Source organism: Ctenopharyngodon idella, chromosome 4 (genome assembly GCF_019924925.1).
Source record: "Ctenopharyngodon idella isolate HZGC_01 chromosome 4, HZGC01, whole genome shotgun sequence".
Classification (NCBI taxonomy): Eukaryota; Metazoa; Chordata; class Actinopteri; order Cypriniformes; family Xenocyprididae; genus Ctenopharyngodon; species Ctenopharyngodon idella.
This window is the reverse complement of record NC_067223.1, coordinates 23,255,161-23,273,667: the sequence shown is the minus strand read 5'-3', so window position 1 is coordinate 23,273,667 and position 18,507 is coordinate 23,255,161. Positions and strand designations below refer to the sequence as shown.

General features: G+C 37.1%; 2 protein-coding genes and 1 long non-coding RNA gene across 12 annotated transcripts in view; 1 reads left to right on the top strand and 2 right to left on the bottom strand.

Moving 5' to 3' along the window:
* The window catches only part of LOC127511276 (uncharacterized), a 249,197-nt gene that overhangs the window by 25,790 nt on the left and 204,900 nt on the right, over positions 1-18,507 (top strand). The window lies entirely within an intron of this gene.
* LOC127511199 (heavy metal-binding protein HIP-like) overlaps positions 1-18,507 on the bottom strand; it is a 219,057-nt gene that overhangs the window by 76,708 nt on the left and 123,842 nt on the right. The window lies entirely within an intron of this gene.
* Positions 254-18,507, bottom strand: part of LOC127511091 (gastrula zinc finger protein XlCGF57.1-like) — a 33,926-nt gene continuing 15,672 nt past the window's right edge. For 2 of the 7 annotated variants that reach the window (XM_051891568.1, XM_051891566.1), the window contains exons 2-3: positions 7,541-7,762; positions 254-2,731 (exon numbers count right to left, since the gene is read on the bottom strand). In XM_051891568.1, coding sequence (XP_051747528.1) covers positions 999-2,731; positions 7,541-7,712 — 1,905 coding nt within the window. In that variant the 5' untranslated portion in view covers positions 7,713-7,762 and the 3' untranslated portion in view covers positions 254-998. Of the gene's footprint in view, positions 2,732-7,540; positions 7,763-8,386; positions 8,476-15,801; positions 15,958-18,507 lie in introns of those variants that run through there. The other 5 variants (XM_051891565.1, XM_051891563.1, XM_051891570.1 and 2 more) reach the window with 3 other exon arrangements.

Sequence of the window (18,507 nt, the reverse complement as noted above, 5' to 3'; positions counted from 1 at the left end):
AACACTGGCTGGTTATGTACTTGCTAAAAAAATTATTTTGGATCATTTTAACCAAAAAAAAAGTTATGGACTGCAGCTTTAACATAACTCATTTTGTTTTGGAGGTTCGTCATTCTGTTATGTATACTGTGTAGTTAAATCCAAAGTGCAACAAAATGCAGAAATAAGCGGATACTAGAGACTTTAACCTTTGGGCATTTATCGACTTAAAATACTCTGTCATTTTAGTCATACAGATAAAAGCAATACATCATTTGAAACTGTAAAGAATCACTTTTATTTGTGTCCACATACAATTGCATGTCACAAAAATGAAAAACAAACAAAAAAAAACAAAAACAGACATGACCAATATATCTATAGAAACATTTAAGTATCTAATTTTAAATGATCTAATTCAAAACAAATATTCTCTGTTCATGTTATCTGTATAAAAAGAGAGAGATGTACAGTCATTCTTGTGTGAGCTCATTACCGTTAATGTTAGAGATGCACTGATATATCCCCAATACTCGGTATCTGACGATAAAAGCAAATTTTCACACTATCAGCTATCGGTCAATAGTTTAAAAACAGCCGATATATCCTGTCAATCAAAAAAAGGGCAGGAAAACGCACTGAATTTGTGCTTTGTTTAAAGAAAATGCTAAGAAACCAGTTTGATGTTCAATATTAATAGTAATTATATGAATTAATAACATTCAGAATTTTGAGGAGTGACTTGATCCAATTTGCAGCTTTACTTGCATCTTTAATTCCTGTTCATCAATAAAGTGAGAACCAGACCCGTTATAAACACAAATACACTTGAATTAAATCACACTAATTAAACGAACCGGACTTTGGGGGTCAAACGGGCTCAGGCACGGTTCAGAGTATAGAGTGAGTAAACCCTATGATGTCCTGTTGAAACTTCTTCCAGTGTTGGCAGGTAAAAGGGCTCTCCTCAGTGTGAATTTTCATGTGGGCTTCAAGGTTTCCATGTTGAGCAAAACTCTCTAAACACTGTTGGCAGATGTAAGGCTTTTATCTGGTGTGAATTCTCGTGTACCTGTTAGAGTTTCCTGTTTGAGTGAAACTTCTTCCACACTTTGTTGGCGTGTGTAAGGCTTTTCTCCAGTGTGAATTCGCATATGCCTGTTAAGGCTTTCCTTACGATTGAAAAACTGTCCACACTGTTGGCAGGTAAAGGGACTCTTTCTAGTGTGAACTCTCATGTGGGCTGTAAGGGTTCCACGTTGATGGAAACTTTTTCCACACCGTTGGCATGTGTAAGGCTTTTCTCCAGTGTGAATTCGCATATGCCTGTCAAGACTTTCTTTACGATTGAAACTTTTTCCACACTGTTGGCAGGTAAAAGGGTTCTCCCCAGTGTGAATCATCATATGGGCTTTAAGGTTTCCATGTTGCTGGAAACTTTTTCCACACTGAGGGCATGTGTGAGGCTTTTCTCCAGTGTGAATAGCCATGTGCCAGTTAAGGCTTCCTTTATGTGTGAAACTTTTTCCACACTCTTGACAGGTATAAGGCTTCTCTCCGGTGTGAATTCTCATGTGCCTGTTAAGACTTGCTTTATGATTGAAACTTTTTTCACAGTGTTGGCAGGTGAAGGGACTCTCTCCATTGTGTATTTTCATGTGGACTTTAAGGTTTACATGATGAGCAAAACTCTCACCACACTGATGGCATGTGTAAGGCTTTTCTCCAGGGTGTATTCTCATGTGAACTTTAAGCTTTACATGACGAGCAAAACTCTCACCACACTGATGGCATGTGAAAGGCTTATCTCCAGTATGAATTCTCATGTGCCTGTTAAGACTTATTTTATGATTGAAACTTTGTCCACACTGTTGGCAGGTAAAGGGACTCTCTTCAGTGTGAACTCTCATGTGGACTGTAAGGTTTCCATGTTGATGGAAACTTTTTCCACACTGTTGGCATGTGTAAGGCTTCTCTCCAGTGTGAATTCGCATATGCCTGTCAAGACTTTCTTTACGATTGAAACTTTTTCCACACTGTTGGCAGGTAAAAGGGCTCTCTCCAGAGTGAATTCTCATGTGGACTTTAAGGTTTCCATGTTGATAGAAACTTTTTCCACACTGAGGGCATGTGTGAGGCTTTTCTCCAGTGTGAATAGTCATGTGCCAGGTGAGGCTTCCTTTATGAGTGAAACTTTTCCCACACTGTTGGCAGGTGTAAGGCTTCTCCCCGGTGTGAATTTTTGTGTGGCGATTAAGGTGTCCTTTTTTGTTGAAACTTTTTCCACAGTGTAGGCAGGTGAAGGGACTCTCTCCATTGTGAATTCTCATGTGGGTTTTGAGGATTACACGTTGAGCAAAACTCTCCCCACACTGTTGGCATGTGTAAGGCTTCTCTCCGGTGTGAATTCTCATGTGCCTGTTAAGACTTGCTTTATGATTGAAACTTTTTCCACAGTGTTGACAGGTGAAGGGACTCTCTCCATTGTGTATTCTCATGTGGACTTTAAGGTTTCCATGTTGAGCAAAACTTTTTCCACACTGCTGGCAGGTGATAGGCTTCTTTCCTGTGCGGTCTTTCAGGTTTCTTTTTTGACTGAAACTCTTTTGAGCTTTTTTCCGTGTGGAAGTCTTTTCAGTCTGCGAACATCTAAAAGGTTTTTCTCCATTTATGAAATCATGAAGATTCTCATATTGATCTTTCTCTTCAATTTCATGAAGTACTTCTGTCTCCTCTTTCATTGCCATTAGAGCTAAGATGAAAAAAACAAAAAACAAATAAAAGTTTTTCCCAATTTAATGGCACAATACAACAGACATCAAGGGCCAGATTTACTAAACGGGGCAAACTGGCGCCAGAGCGCATTTCCCCAAATGCGCAGATGGGAGTGGCAAGTTTTGTGTGTGATCTACTGCTGACGCACAAATTAAAGAAAACGGACGCAGGCAAATCATTTACATAATGACCAAAGCAATCTACCAAGAGCAGCGCAAATTAGCGTTGGGTCGCAAATAAGCAGAGCTAATGCTCATCAGGTGCGGGTAGACACAGTCACAACTTGTTACATGTAATATGACAAACACATACACATTTACATATATAGGCCAACATGGCTTGGCAAACGTCTTCCTCTGGCATTCCAAAGAAAATAATATGAGTGGAAAATATTTTCTCATTTCGACCACATGCTCTCTGTTCTCTGGTCTCCTCCTAGCAGCAACAATTGCAGACATGTCACAAAATGGGTTAAGACGTGCTTTTTTTTATTTTTAGGGGGACTAAGTAATGATGCAAATACCAGTAAATTGACTAGCACAAACATTAGTATATCGCGTTGCGTGATTTATTCAAATACTCTCCTCCCATATGTTTTGTGTCTGAAAGGCAAACTCCTACAAATGCATAGGAAATAAGGTCAATCGCAAAAACAACTCACTTTTGCAATGTGTCTTTATTAAAGTCCCTGTAATGTCAATTCTGAGAATTGTTTCTAAACACATTATAAATGTTACAAATGTACTGCTGAAACATTACAAAGACTGTGAACAATGTAATACTGAATTGTTAAGTTAGAGCGTTAAACAGTTTTTCACCAATTCTGTGTTCAGGATTTTTTGGGCGGAGCTAAAACAGGGGCTAGATGACGCACTGGAGCCCCCGAACATGGCCCCGCTCCTAACACTATATCAATGATGCACTAGAGCCACCGAGCATAGCACCGCCCCAACGCTACAGCGGCTCGCCCGCTCAATCTCGAGTTACTGTCATTACCGTTAGTTATACTGCCTACACTTTGCTAGCTAGCAATGACTTTGTCACGCAAATGCATATTACCTGGTTGCGATAATATACAAAACAGCCCGGTCTCCTTTTTTAAATTTCTTAAACACGATGATATGAAGAAGGTATGGATTAATTTAGTTTCTGCAGTGATCATTTTACACCGGATAGTTCTACAAACTTTCATTAGAGACAACTAGGATTCACTGATAATCCACTGTTATTAGTGAATGGAGCTGAACAGACTATCTCCCGCCTCGGCCTTCATACTCCCGTCGCACCGACAACCGATGAAATGGGGCCGGACCGAGTCTCTCCCGTCCCGGCCTTCATCCTCCAGTCTTGCGGCGCTGACATATGTCGACAACAGTCAGCAGTAACGTTACGTACCCACCAATGAGTGTAAGTTGCCTTGTGTGCTTATGTTATAATTAGTAGGTAGTCCACAGTAACTCTCAATTTTGCAACCCTCTAATGTGATTCTTTTGTTTATATGCATCAGTATGTTTGACTCATTAGACAAGTCAGTTGAGACGGCAGCTCTCACGGGTGGGTGTGGTTTTAGCGCCGACAGCGGACACGCCCCCAGCGTTTGAGAGCAGAGAGCACTGCTTATTTTTTTTACGATTTTGGTAACTTATTTCATTTACTTGGCGATTTTTTTTAATCATTCAAATTTGGCAGGGTGGTTAATAAAACATTTTTCTGTGGTGTGACAAACACATACTTTAATATGGCTTTACAGGGACTTCCGACAGCAGTTTTTTAACTCCAAAAGAGGGTTTGCGCTGGTGGAAGCTGTTAGTAAATCTGGCCCCAAAACATTTAGGTATGTAATGCATCAAAACCAACAACATGTTATGCTAGATCCTATACCAGTGGTGTCCAAACCTGCTCTGGATGGCCACTAACCTACAGTCATGTAAAAAAGATCCTATTGAATGCCATGGTTTTCTGTATCAGGGCATAAAAAAAAAAATCATCTGGTCCTAGGCAGATCTTAAAATTTTGAAAATAAAACTTCAGATGAATAACAACACATGACATATCACACTGTGTCATTATTTATTAAACCCCTTAAGCCCTGAGGGTATTTTCAGAGGGTTTTTTTTAATGTGTGTGACAAAAAAGTAAAGACTCGTAACTCCAAAACTATAGCAAGGAGAGTCAAATGGTTGGTATCGTTTGAAAGGAAACTTCTTACATTTTTAAATAATTTTTTTTTTTTTTTTTTTTTTAATTTGGACAATCTCATGCTGAGAAACTGCAAATAAACAGCAAAAAAGTGGAAAAACTGAAAATTTACATTTTTTTTTTATTTTAAAAGGGAATATCTCATGAAGGAAATTCGGTAGCAGTTCATTCTGGTGATGTTCCTCTATATATGAGCTGTATCTGGATCAAATTTTGTGGTGATCGCATGAAGAAATCAAAAGTTACAGCATTTAGAACAAAGGTAGGCATTTTTAATAATTTTTTTTTTTTTTTCCTGAGTGACATGCACAAAGAATGACTTATAATTTCAAATCTCTAGCAAGGAGATTCAAAAGGTTGGTATCGTTTGAAAGAAAATTTTGCATTTTTAAATAAAAAAAAAAATTAAATTTGGACATTCTCATGCTGAGAAACTGCTGATAAAGGCAAAAAATAAAAGTTTGCTCAAGGGAAATTTTACATATATTTCATATTTGACATGCAATAACGCAGAGAGGAAATAAGGTAGGAGGACAATTTTTTGATGTTCCTCTATTTGTAAGCTGTATCTGGATCAAATTTCATGGTGATCCCATAGAAAAAATTAAAAGTTACAGCTTTTGGAACAGAGGTAGTTTGTTTATCCATTGGCGCCCCCTGATGGGCATTTTTAAAATTGTTCTTTCACGTGGAGTAACTCGTAACAGACGCATGGGATTTTGTTTATCTTAGACTCATTTCAATCGAGAGAATCCACTGTAAGTAATGATGTGCTATTTTCTACAATTTATGCATGTTTTATTAAGTTATAAGAGGAAATGCCAACTGATAGTTAGATTTTAGTTAGCATCTGTGCATCTGTGGGGTTTTGTGTGTCGTAATTGCGTGATCAATATCTTGTGATCAGATTGAACTCATTTAAATCTTGAGAATCTGCTTAAATATTGATGTCCAATTTTCCACAATCACAAACAAACAAATTTATCCAGGTTTGGAACAACTTGAGAGCGAGTAAATGATGACAGAACTTTTATTTTTGGGTGAACTATCCCTTTAAGAGGGTAAGTCAGGCACTGCTAATCAAATGCCTTTGATTAAATGATCATCAGCAAGTGTTATCAACTCTATAAAAGCAGAAGTTCTGGCAGTTTGAGTGTCTGGAGACTTCAGGTGTGTGTTAACACAATGCCAAGGAGGAAAGACATCAGCAATGATTTTAGAGAAGCAATTGTTGCTGCCCATTAATCTGAGAAGGGTTACAAGGCCATTTCAAAACAGTTTGAAGACTACACCTCAGACTGAACACACACCTCAGACACACAAGAATGAACCTCAATGGTTCTTGCTGAAGCTCAAATGTGCTGTGTAACACACAAGAATGAACCTCAATGGTTCTTGCTAAAGCTCAGACGTACTGCGTAACACGAGAATGAACCTCATTGGTTCTTGAGGAAGCTCAAATGTGCTGCGTAACACACGAGAATGAACCTCGTTGATTTTGCTGAAGCTCAAACGTGCTGCGTAATGTAAGAATGAACCTCAATGGTTCTCGGGCGTTTGCTTCAAATGCCATCCTTCAAATACATTGGTATTTATCATAATATTGGGAAGACCACAAAAATGCTTGTCATTAGGCAACTGTCCATCTGTGTACGACACTAACAGCACATCTGCGTTCAGCAGAGGTTGTACAGTACTGTGTGAACTTTATATTCAAACAGGCCAGTGGACCATTCGATCTCCGAGCGAGTTCTTCAGCGTCTGTTATTACACCATCTATGTTACTAAGCCATCTGCTTAGAGTCAAGAGCGCATCATCTTATTTTCACATGAACATACTTTCTCAGAACACGAGTTCTGCTATTGTGAACACAATTTCAAGCGGAAATATCATGCGCCAAGCAAACCTCGCTAGTTAAAACTTTAAAACACAGCATGCCACAGGAAAAGTGTTCAAAAGTAGTGCATCCACAACAAATATTTCTATTTAAATACAAAATGTAAATTTTGGATACTGATTTAATGTCATTTGAGTGTGGAATGACATATTTAATGTAAATGTATATATCAGATGTAAGACAGTTTAAATCACTCCGTTTACTTCATTACTTTGCTCACTCCAGTAAAAGAGTTGCGTGAGCACGGTCTACATTGTTCATACGGGTTACCCCTAGTTTATTTTTTATAATTCCTGATATGCCCATTTTGTGCATATGCAACTTTTTTAAATCAGGCCCCAGAAGAAGAAACACCCACAGTTTGTATGATCTATTAAGTTGCAGTTAAGTTGGGTTTAATGTTACATACAAGATTTATTTTGTTTAGACAACTTCTGCATTATTTAATTTTTTATTTATTTTTTTCCTTCTTAATTTAATGTGTGACATGTCGTAATAACGAATGACCAACATGGAGGTATGAACTTCTCAGGTTAACTCGAAGGCAGCATTAGTATTTGTCTGGTCATAAAACCACTTTAATTAGGACACTCATATGACATTCTTCAAAAAAAATCTTTCATTTCTGTAGAGCTGGACGTTTTAATAAGGATCAAATGACTGAGTTCAGCTTTGAGAATGAAACCAACCTGTTTGTTCCTCAGTATCTTCATGCTTCACACTGAATGTTTCTTCAACCTTCATGTCTTCATTCTCCTCTTGAATAAACGCCATATTTGTTTGTTCCTCAGTATCTTCTTGTTTAATTCTGAATGTTTCTTCAATCTTCATCTCTTCACTCTCTTCTTTAATAAACGCCATCTTTATAATAGTGCGTCACGTGGATCTCAGTCGCTTCTTCAGGAGTTTTTCTGCATTTAAGATAAAAAATAATTAATAGAAAGAAAAATAAATAAACTAATATCTGGGTGCATCTCAATCAGCTCTAGTTCAGTAGTTCAGCGCACTGGTGAGGGAGTCAGTCAGAGTTAATGGACTTTAATGACCTGATTAGACAAAAACACTTAAGACTAGCTAATAAAATAACTTATAATGAAAGTTCACATTTAGGTATTTATGAGTTATATTTGGTATCTAATTACTTGTTGATCACATTTAATAGTCTGCACTTCCATGCAAACATTTATACTGGTTTAAGTCTTAATTAACACGTTTGTTGCATTAAAACTGTTTTGACGAGCACGTGACGTCAGCGAATCATTTTGCGCATCATTTGATTCAATTGACTCGGAGTTTAAAAAGCTCAATTTCTCCATCACTACCTGAATTCATGTTTATGATAAACTGATTCACGATAAAGAGAGAGAAGTGAGACGCCACTGTTGTGTTACGCGCACGTGGATGCGCTTTACTCACAAAAATAACGTACATTTTAGATAAAGCATTAATATGTTACATTCAATAATAAACAATTAATTCTGCATCGCTTGTAAAACTTTAAAGTTGAATGAACTGTTTCTACGCTTTAAACAAACCTTTCTTCAGTCGAATCACAACAGATGCAGGAGCGCGGCGCAGCTTTATGGCGTCACATCACAACAACAAAATAAAAGTCCTGTTCACACGCTGCTGTCTAAAATGCATAGAAATTTACATAGAATATATACAAATGATAAAAGAGTCGAGAGAAATTCAGAGTTTAATGTATTGGTGAAAAACTAATTTAAATGTATGTTGTCCAAAAAACATTGGGAAACTACTAGAGTGAGATTTTGTCTAAAGAGAAAAACTGTAATATTTGGCTGAAAAAACAAGATAAAAAAAACATTTTACACCAGATACAAATTAGATTAAAATGCAAATAGTGACAAATAGGAAATATGATTATATATATATATATATATAATCATATTTGTCACTATTTGCATTTTAATCTAATTTGTAATAAAGTGTAAAGTTCATTAACTGCTGTGCTGTTTGGAAACATCAGAAGTTGAAGCTCTATTTCTCGTTAATTTAGCCACTGTATCAAATAAATACCTAGGGTTGTGTTTTGTTTTCCATACAGCCAGGTCAATCAAGGTGTGGATTGAGGACCACCAGATCAAGATCCTGTCTGGTTTTGTTTTTGAGGTTTGTCATTCTGTCATGTATGCTTTCTAAAGAAGAACAAAATGCAGGAACAAGCGTATACTTTAGACTTTAACCTTTGGGCATTTATTGACTTAAAATACTCTGTCATTTTAGTCATACAAATAAAAGCAATACATCATTTAAAACTGTAAAGAATCTACTTTTATTTGTGTCCACATACAATTGCGTCACAGAAATGAAAAAAAAGAAGAAGAAAAAATTGTCACACAGGCATGACCAATATATCTATAGAAACATTTTACAATTTTAAATAATCTAATTCAAAACTAATTCTAATTAATCGGTATCGGACGATAAAAGCAAGTTTTCACACTATCGGTCGATAGTTTAAAAACAGCCGATATATCCTGTCAATCAAAAAAGGGCAGGAAAAGCACTGAATTTGTGCTTTGTGTAAAGAAAATGCTAAAAAATCAGTTTGATGTTCAATATTAATAATAATGATATGAATTAATAACATTCAGAAATGTGTTTACCCCAGTTACTCTGAAACAAGTTGATGAAATGGAGAGAATATAAAGTTTGTATTTGCAATTCTTTCAAAATATAATAATTAAAAAATGATTAATTATTAATTGTAATGAAATTACCATTCATTTAAAAGTTATAAATGATAATCCCCAAACTATCATTATCGGTCTCGGCAGATATCGCTCGGATATCACTCGAATAATCGGCTATCGGTATTGGTGAGAAATTTAGTATCTGTGCATTTCTAGTTAATGTGAACACGACTCCGGACAGCACTCTATTATTACGGTAAAGGCAATCCATGCAAACAGAGTAAACGCCCAGATAAACTTGATTAAATGCATCAAGTTTCATCAGATTGATGTACTTTGCATTGTTTTAGGATTGGGTGAGGAATAATCCTGGTAGAATTTACCTCAGAAAAAGAGCACAGTTTCGGTTTAATTTTGAGGAGCGACTTGATCCAATTTGCAGCTTTACTTGCAAACTACAATTCCTGTTCATCAATAAAGTGAGAACCAGACCCGTTATAAACCCAAATACACTTGAATTAATTAAACTAACTGAAAAGTATACTATCCAAGTAGTAATAAAGATGTTTGCCAACATAATGGTGACAGTAACGCACACAAGAGTAGTGTATGCAAGCGATTACACTGCTTGCATACCGCGCTTGAGCCCAGCTGAACCGTGCTCTGGCCCACCTCTTCCAGGCGGGCCAGGGACAGTTCAGCGAACCGTGCATGGTATAGAGCAATCACACCAATCAAACGAACCAGCCTTTTGGGGGTCAAACGGGCTCAAGCACAGTTCAGAGAGTATAGAGTGAGTACACCCTATGATGTCCATTTCTGTTGAAACTTTTTCCAGTGTTGGCAGGTAAAAGGGCTCTCCTCAGTGTGAATTTTCATGTGGGCTTCAAGGTTTCCATGTTGAGCAAAACTCTCTAAACACTGTTGGCAGATGTAAGGCTTTTATCTGGTGTGAATTCTCGTGTACCTGTTAAAGTTTCCTTTTTGAGTGAAACTTCTTCCAGTAGGCATAGTATGAATTCTCATGTGCCTGTTAAGACTTTCCTTACAATTGAAAAACTGTCCACACTGCTGGCAGGTAAAAGGGGTCTCCCCTGTGTGAACTCTCATGTGGACTGTAAGGGTTCCACGCTGATGGAAACTTTTTCCACACTTTCGCCCATCCAAGGATGCAAAGTAAAATAGGGATTGGTACTCACGTCACCGCTGACGTTGTAATTTTTGGATCACACGTCTCTTAAGGTGTGGTTATGAGTACATCAAATGACCACTTTCTCCTCTTTTCGTAGCTCAGGGCACCAGTTAAGGTCTTTTACCTTGACAGTATGAGAACACTCCCAACAGGGGCTTTCATTCATTTAGAATTAATGTAAAGTGGTCAGCTGATTTATCTGAAAGACTGGTGAGATTGCTAACTTGTAGAGCCTCTTCTGTATTATCAGCACAAGGAAGACACAAGTGTAATAAAATACATTTTATTAACAAAAAGATAAACAAGAATAACTAACACAACTACTAAATGAATACCATGATTGAGAAAGGAATAAAAAAAAGTGCATAAGATACATAGAATACAAGTGATTAAGTTGAGTGTGGCTATGGAAGAGTTACGTTATCTTATGGAAAGATAAACTGTTTCTCTGAAAATAAAAAAAATAATAAAGAACCGTATTACGCACTAAACAAATAAACGAAAGATTATTTGTTATTAACTAACATCAGCTATATTACATCTAATGGGAATTAGGAAATTATATACTGATAAATACAACAATGCCAAGGTCTCTGGAAAGAGGTTTGGTTAAGTGATATTTACGTTCCACTTGTTTGAGTCCGATGACGGTGACGTCTTCCACTGGTTGTGCTGGGTGACAATGCAGTGGGGAGAGGAGCCAGAATCTGTTTCAACAGTCTTGAACACGAAGGAGGATGCTGATCTCCTGGAGCACCAAAGGGTCCTAAAATCTGGAACACGCAGATGAGGCCCTGGCGTAGGTGCAGAAGGTCCTGAACAATCTGGAACACGCAGACGAAGGTACCTTGGAAGCAAGGTTTGCTCTCCTGAGCTTAACCTTGTTGCAAATGTCGTTACTGTCTCGCTGGACGGAAACTCTGAACGTAGTGTTTGTTAATGTCTCTTTCCTCACAGGCTGGAGGCTCAGAACGTGGTCGTCTCTGTTGCTGCCTCACAAGCTGTAGACTCAGATCATGGGATCTGTTGTTGTCTCTCTGGATGGACCAGAGGCTCAGAACGGTGTTGTATCTGTTAGTGTCTCAGCTTCACAAGCCGGGACTCAAAACGGCATATCTGTTAATGTCTCACTCCTTACAGAGTTGAGACCCAGAACGGTATATCTGTTATGTCTTTCCCCTTTGAAGGGCAGACTCAGAACCAGGAGTGTCTTTTGAAAGGGTACATTTATCCCTTTCCGATGAGGAGGAGATTGCAATTTGGCGATTTTGTCACTGAGAATATTTATTCCTGTGAATAAGTATGAAATGGATGTGTAGTTTGCTTCAGTTCTAAGGTTTTCAAACATAGTTTTGAATGGATTTGGATGGATCTTTGTGATCTCTTTTTGCTTCACCCATTGCTGCTGAGGTCCCGAGGAATTTTTATGGCAGTCTCTGGCCAACCTTAGGAAGTAGTCTCTAGATGGGTGAAGGGCAGAAACTGCATGTGGACCAATGAGAAGTCTTGTCCTTCCCAGGCTTGGTACAAGAGGTCTTCTTCTTGCCCTCTAAGAGAGGTCTGGGTGTTGTCCTTACATCTTTATCTGATGGCGTTGGACAGTTTGTTTGTGTTAGTCCACCAAGATCCAATCAAAATGTAGCAAAACTTTGTCCGCTGTTACGGACAGAGAGGGGCCCGGCCATAAACTGGGCCCTGGAATGAGCTGTACACTACAGACTCTTTCTAGTGTGAATTCTCATGTGGGATTTAAGGTTTCCATGTTGATGGAAACTTTTTCCACACTGAGGGCATGTGTGAAGCTTTTCTCCAGTGTGAATAGCCATGTGCAAGGTGAGGCTTCCTTTTTGAGTGAAACTTTTCCCACACTCTTGACAGGTGAAAGGCTTCTCTCCAGTGTGAATTCTCATGTGGGCTTTAAGGTTTCCTTTATGTCTGAAACCCTTACCGCAGTGTTGGCAGGTGAAGGGACTCTCTCCATTGTGTATTTTCATGTGGACTTTAAGGTTTACATGATGAGCAAAACTCTCACCACACTGATGGCATGTGTAAAGGCTTTTCTCCAGGGTGAATTCTCATGTGAACTTTAAGCTTTACACGTTGAGCAAAACTCTCACCACACTGTTGGCATGTGTAAGGCTTCTCATGAATTCTCATGTGCCTGTTAAGACTTACTTTATGATTGAAACTTTGTCCACACTGTTGACAGGTGAAGGAACTCTGTTTAGTGTGAATTCTCATGTGGACTCTAAGGGTTCCACGTTGAAGGAAACTTTTTCCACACTGGCACGTGTAAGGTTTCTCTCCTGTGTGAATTCGTATATGCCTGTCAAGACTTTCTTTACGATTGAAACTTTTTCCACACTGTTGGCATGCGTGAGGCTTTTCTCCAGTGTGAATCATCATATGCCAGGTGAGGCTTTGTTTATGAGAGAAATTTTTCCCACACTGTTGGCATGTGTAAGGCTTCTCACCAGTGTGAATTTTTGTGTGGCAATTAAGGTGTCCTTTGTTGTTGAAACTTTTTCCACACTGTTGGCAGGTAAAGGGACTCTCTCCAGTGTGAATTCTCATGTGAACTGTAAGGTTTCCATGTTGAGCAAAACTTTTCCCACACTGCTGGCAGGTGAAACGCTTCTCTCCTGTGCGGTCTCTAAGGTTTCTTTGTTGATTAAAACTCTTTTGAGTTTTTTTTCGTGTGGAGGTCTTTTCAGTCTGCGAACACCGAAAAGGTTTTTCTCCATTTATGAAATCATGAAGATTCTCATATTGATCTTTATCTTCAGTTTCATTGAGTTCTTCTTTCTCCTCTTTCATTGCCATTAGGGCTAAAGTGAAAAAAAACAAGTAAAAAGTTTTTTCCCAATTTAATGGCACAATACAACAGACATCAAGGGCCAGATTTACTAACCGGGGCAAATTTATCCAAATGCGCAGATGGGAGTAGCAAGTTTTGAGCGTGATCTACTGCTGACGCACAAATTAAAGAACACAGACTCAGTTAAATCATTTACATGATGATAATGGAGTCATAATGATAATGTCTGGAGACTTCAGGTGTGTGTTAACACAATGCCAAGGAGAAAAGACATCAGCAATGATTTTAGAGAAGCAATTGTTGCTGGCCATTTCCAAACAGTTTGAAGTCCATATTCTACAGTAAAATAGATTATTCACAAGTGGAAAATATTCAAAACAGACACCAATCTTCCCAGGAGTGGACTTCCCAGCAAATGAGAATGAACCTCATTGGTTCTTGTGGAAGCTCAAACGTGCTGCGTAACATGAGAATTAACCTTACTGGTTGTGTTACGCAGTAAGTTAGTGCTACTGCAAGAACCAATGAGGTTCATTCTCATGTTACGAAGCATGCTTGAGCTTCAGTAAAGAACCAATGAGGTTCATTCCTGTGTTACGCAGCATGTTTTTAGCTTCCGCAATGAGAATGAACCTCATTGGTTCTTGTAGAAGCTCAAACGTGCTGCGTAACATGAGAATGAACCTCATTGGTTCTTGCTGAAGCTCAAACATGCTTCGTAACACGAGAATGAACCTCATTGGTTCTTGCAGATGCTCAAACGTACTGCGTAACGTAAGAATGAACCTCAATGGTTCTTGCGCATTTGCTTCAAATGCCATCCTTCAAATACATTGGTATTTTTCATAATATTGGGAAGACCACAAAAATGCTTGTGATTAGGCAACTGTCCATCTGTGTACGACACTAACAGCACACCTGCGTTCAGCAGAGGTTGTACAGTACTGTGTGAACTTTTTATTCAAACAGGCCAGTGGACCACTCGAGTGAGTCTTTCAGCGTCTGTTATTACACCATCTGCTTAGAGTCAAGAGCGCATCATCTTATTTTCACATGAACATGAAATATTTTTGCACGTATACATATACATACACACACACACAGTACTATACAACCTCTGCTGAATGCAGGTGTGCTGCTGGTGTCCTGCACAGACAGACAGTAGCCTAAAGATAACCCATTTCATAGTCTTTTCAATATTTTGAAAAATGGCATTTTATTTGAAGGACAGATTTTGAAGGAATCGGTAAGATATAGGCCCTACATTTTATTTTTAAAATGTTTTCTCAGTGACACGCTGAGTCAGACAATTATTTACAATGCAAAAATGAGGCCTATCCGTTTCCATAAAAAATACATAAACATCCTAAAATATATGTTTACCTAATAGGCAAAATTGCATAAATTTGATTTGTTTAAAACAAATAAAAATACTGTTTGGCCAGTGGAAAAGAATGAGAATAACTTTTCTAAAACAAGACTATGAGATTGAATGATTTTTAGCAATGTAATGTGACAGCATTAATTATCATATTTTTTCTAATGTCTTGTGTTGTGCCGTTAAACACAGTGTTACCGTAGATGGGAATATGCATGGAAATGATATGCAGATGACGTAATGCATAGTAAAACTAGGTGTTGTAAGCTCCATATATGTGATCCTGGACCTACAAAATCGTAAGACACGGGTATATTTGTAGCCAACAATACATTGTATGGGTCAAAATTATCGATTTTTCTTTTATGCCAAAAATCATTAGGATATTAAGTAAAGATCATGTTCCATGAAAATATTTTGTAAATTTCTTACCATAAATATATCAAAAATGCATTGCTAAGGACATCATTTGGACAACTTTAAAGGTGATTTTCTCAATATTTTATTTTTTTTTTTGCACCCTCAGATTCCAGATTTTCAAATAGTTGTATCTCAGCCAAATATTGTCATATCCCTTATTTATTCAACTTTCAGATGAAGTATAAATCTCAATTTCAAAAAATTGACCCTTATGACTGTTTTTTTGGTCCAGGGTCACATATGGTTATTTCAGGGTGGAGATTCATGTACGCACAATCTTCAGCTGACTGGGTTTGATGGATTTTGCTCAAGTTCTTGCGTACGCTTGGTTTATAAATCTGAAAACTTTTGAGCGTACGGAAAATCTGGCTTTTATGTGTACGTACACTTTTAGGGTGAAATCTACTGAAAGTTTTATACATGAGGCCCCTGGAGATTTTAATAAGGATCAAATGACTGAGTTCAGCTCTGAGAATGAAACCAACCTGTTTGTTCCTCAGTATCTTCATGCTTCACACTGAATGTTTCTTCAACCTTCATGTCTTCACTCTCTTCTTTAATAAACACCATCTTTGTTTGTTCCTCAGTTTCTTCTTGTTTCACTCTGAATGTTTCTTCAATCTTCATGTCTTCACTCTCTTCTTTAATATTGAAACGGATAAAAGTTAGTGTTTTTCTCATTTTAAAAAAGTGGACATTCGAGACTAAAAATTCCTGAGAATAGGTATAAAATGTCTAAACATTATGATTGATGAGACTTATTTACATTATATCTTCATAATCTTTCAACAATTATTGACATTCACTTTTTACCATTTTAAAGCCATAAACTGATTGATGATAAATGATAAAAAAAAAAAAACTATAGCCATAGAAAAAAGCTTTTGTTTAAGGGTTGAAGTCTCTATACACTCTCTATATCACATGTCTTGTGTAGTTTTAATACTATATTACAAAACGTATATATTAGGTGTGTTTAACTACTATGTACTTAAGTAAAAATAAAGTTTTCTTATTGTTTAAATACAAAATGTCTTAATAAAGATTCTGAATCATGAAACAGAATCACTCAAGCCAGCTCAATACACATATTAAGTCAACATTAGTCAACTACATTAGTTAACATGAACTAATAATGAACTGCACTTCTACAGCATTATTAATCTTTGTTAATGTTAATTTCAACATTTACTAATACATTATTAAAATCAAGAGTTGTATTTGTTAACATTAGTTAATGCACTGTGAAGTAACAGGAACAAACAATAAACAGCTGTATTTTAATTAACATTAACAAAAAAATAAAAAGTTAAATCTATAAAATAGACTGAATGCTTTGTACCAAATGTAAACACTTTAAATGCTTGTAACACAAACCACTTTCTTTAGCCAAATCACAGACACTGGAGCGCGGCGCAGCCTTATGACATCACACCACCAGACCAAAATAAAAGTCCTATATAGTGCATAGAAATTTAATTGGATAGAAATTTATAAACAGAATACATTGATAAAAGAAAAAAAAACGGTGAAATATATTCAGTGGTGATATGTTTGAATATACAGTACTTGTACATTGTTATTGGTAGTTACATTCAGTATATCAAAGTAATATGTGAAATTCTATCTAAAAGGTGAAAGAGTCATAATTAAGTCAAGTCAAGTCATCTTCATTTATATAGCGCTTTTCACAATACACATTGTCTCAAAGCAGCTTCACAGTGACAATAGGAAAATTATTATCAAGCTAAAGTTGTTGTTTTTTATTGAATCACTTCTGTTGTAAAAATTGTTAATTATTACTTTAGGGGCCACTTAAATGACACCCTTCTCACTGAAAAAACGAATAACTCCAATGCATTCTTGCCGTTTATTTACGTGTTTAGTCTATAGGTTTGCATGTTTGAATGTGTATGTGCGCAGACGCTTAGTCTTTTTTACAAAGTGATATTGCCAAATTACTTCTCTGGTCTGCATAATACAGAAAAATTAGATGTGTCCGAGGATCTATGCGAACTGGAATAATTTGATAACGTTTTATCTATACATAGATAAATATAGGCTAATATGGTCATACTTCCTGGTTCTAGTAAGAACTCTAGCTGCAGCATTTTGGACCAGCTGTAGTTTGTTTAACAGACGAACGGAACCCAGTAGAGCATTACAGTAATCTAGCCTTGAGGTCATGAACGCATGAACTAACTGTTCTGCATTTGTCATTGAGAGCATATGTCGTAGTTTAGATGTATTTTTAAGATGGAAGAATGTGGCTTTACAGATGCTAGAAACATGGCTTTCAAATGAAGAGCACACCCAGGTTCCTAACTGACGACGAAGACTTAACAGAGCAGCCATAAAGTGTTAGACAGTATTCTAGGTTATTACGTGAAAAAGTTTTTGGTCCAAAAATTAGAATCTCTGTTTTTTCTGAATTTCTAAATACGGTCTAAATCCTGACTGGAAATCCTCACAGATACCATTTCTTTCTAAAAAGGAACATAGTTGGTATAAAACTGCCTTGAAAAGTGAGATTTGAGATCGGCCTGTAATTGACTAATTCTCTAGGATCAAGTTGTGGTTTTTTAATAAGAGGTTTAATAATAGCCAGTTTAAAATTTTTTGGTACGTATCCTAATGATAAAGACGAATTAACAATATTAAGAAGAGGATCTATGACCTCTGAAAGCATCTCTTTCAATAGCTTAGTCGGTATAGGGTCTAACATACATGTTGTTGATTTTGATGATTTAACAATTTAGACACTTCTTCCTCTCCTAAAGCAACGAATGAATTGAATTTTTCCTCAGGGATACTACAATGTGCTGTCGGACACGATACTGTAGAGACGGTTGCATGGTTATAATTTTCTCTCTAATATTGTCAATTTTGCAAGTAAAGAAGTTCATAAAGTCATTACTGCTGTGCTGTTTGGAATTATCAGAAGTTGAAGCTCTATTTCTCGTTAATTTAGATACAGTATCAAATAAATACCTAGGGTTGTGTTTATTTTCTTCTAAAAGATTTGAGAAATAAGCAGATCTAGCAGTTTTTAAGGCCTTTCTGTACTCAATCATTCTCTCTCTCCACGAAATGTGAAAAACTTCTAGCTGCACTCCATTTTTCTGGCAGCTCTCTTAAGAGCCCGAGTGTGCTCATTGTACCATGGTGTTGGATTAGTTTCCTTAATGTTC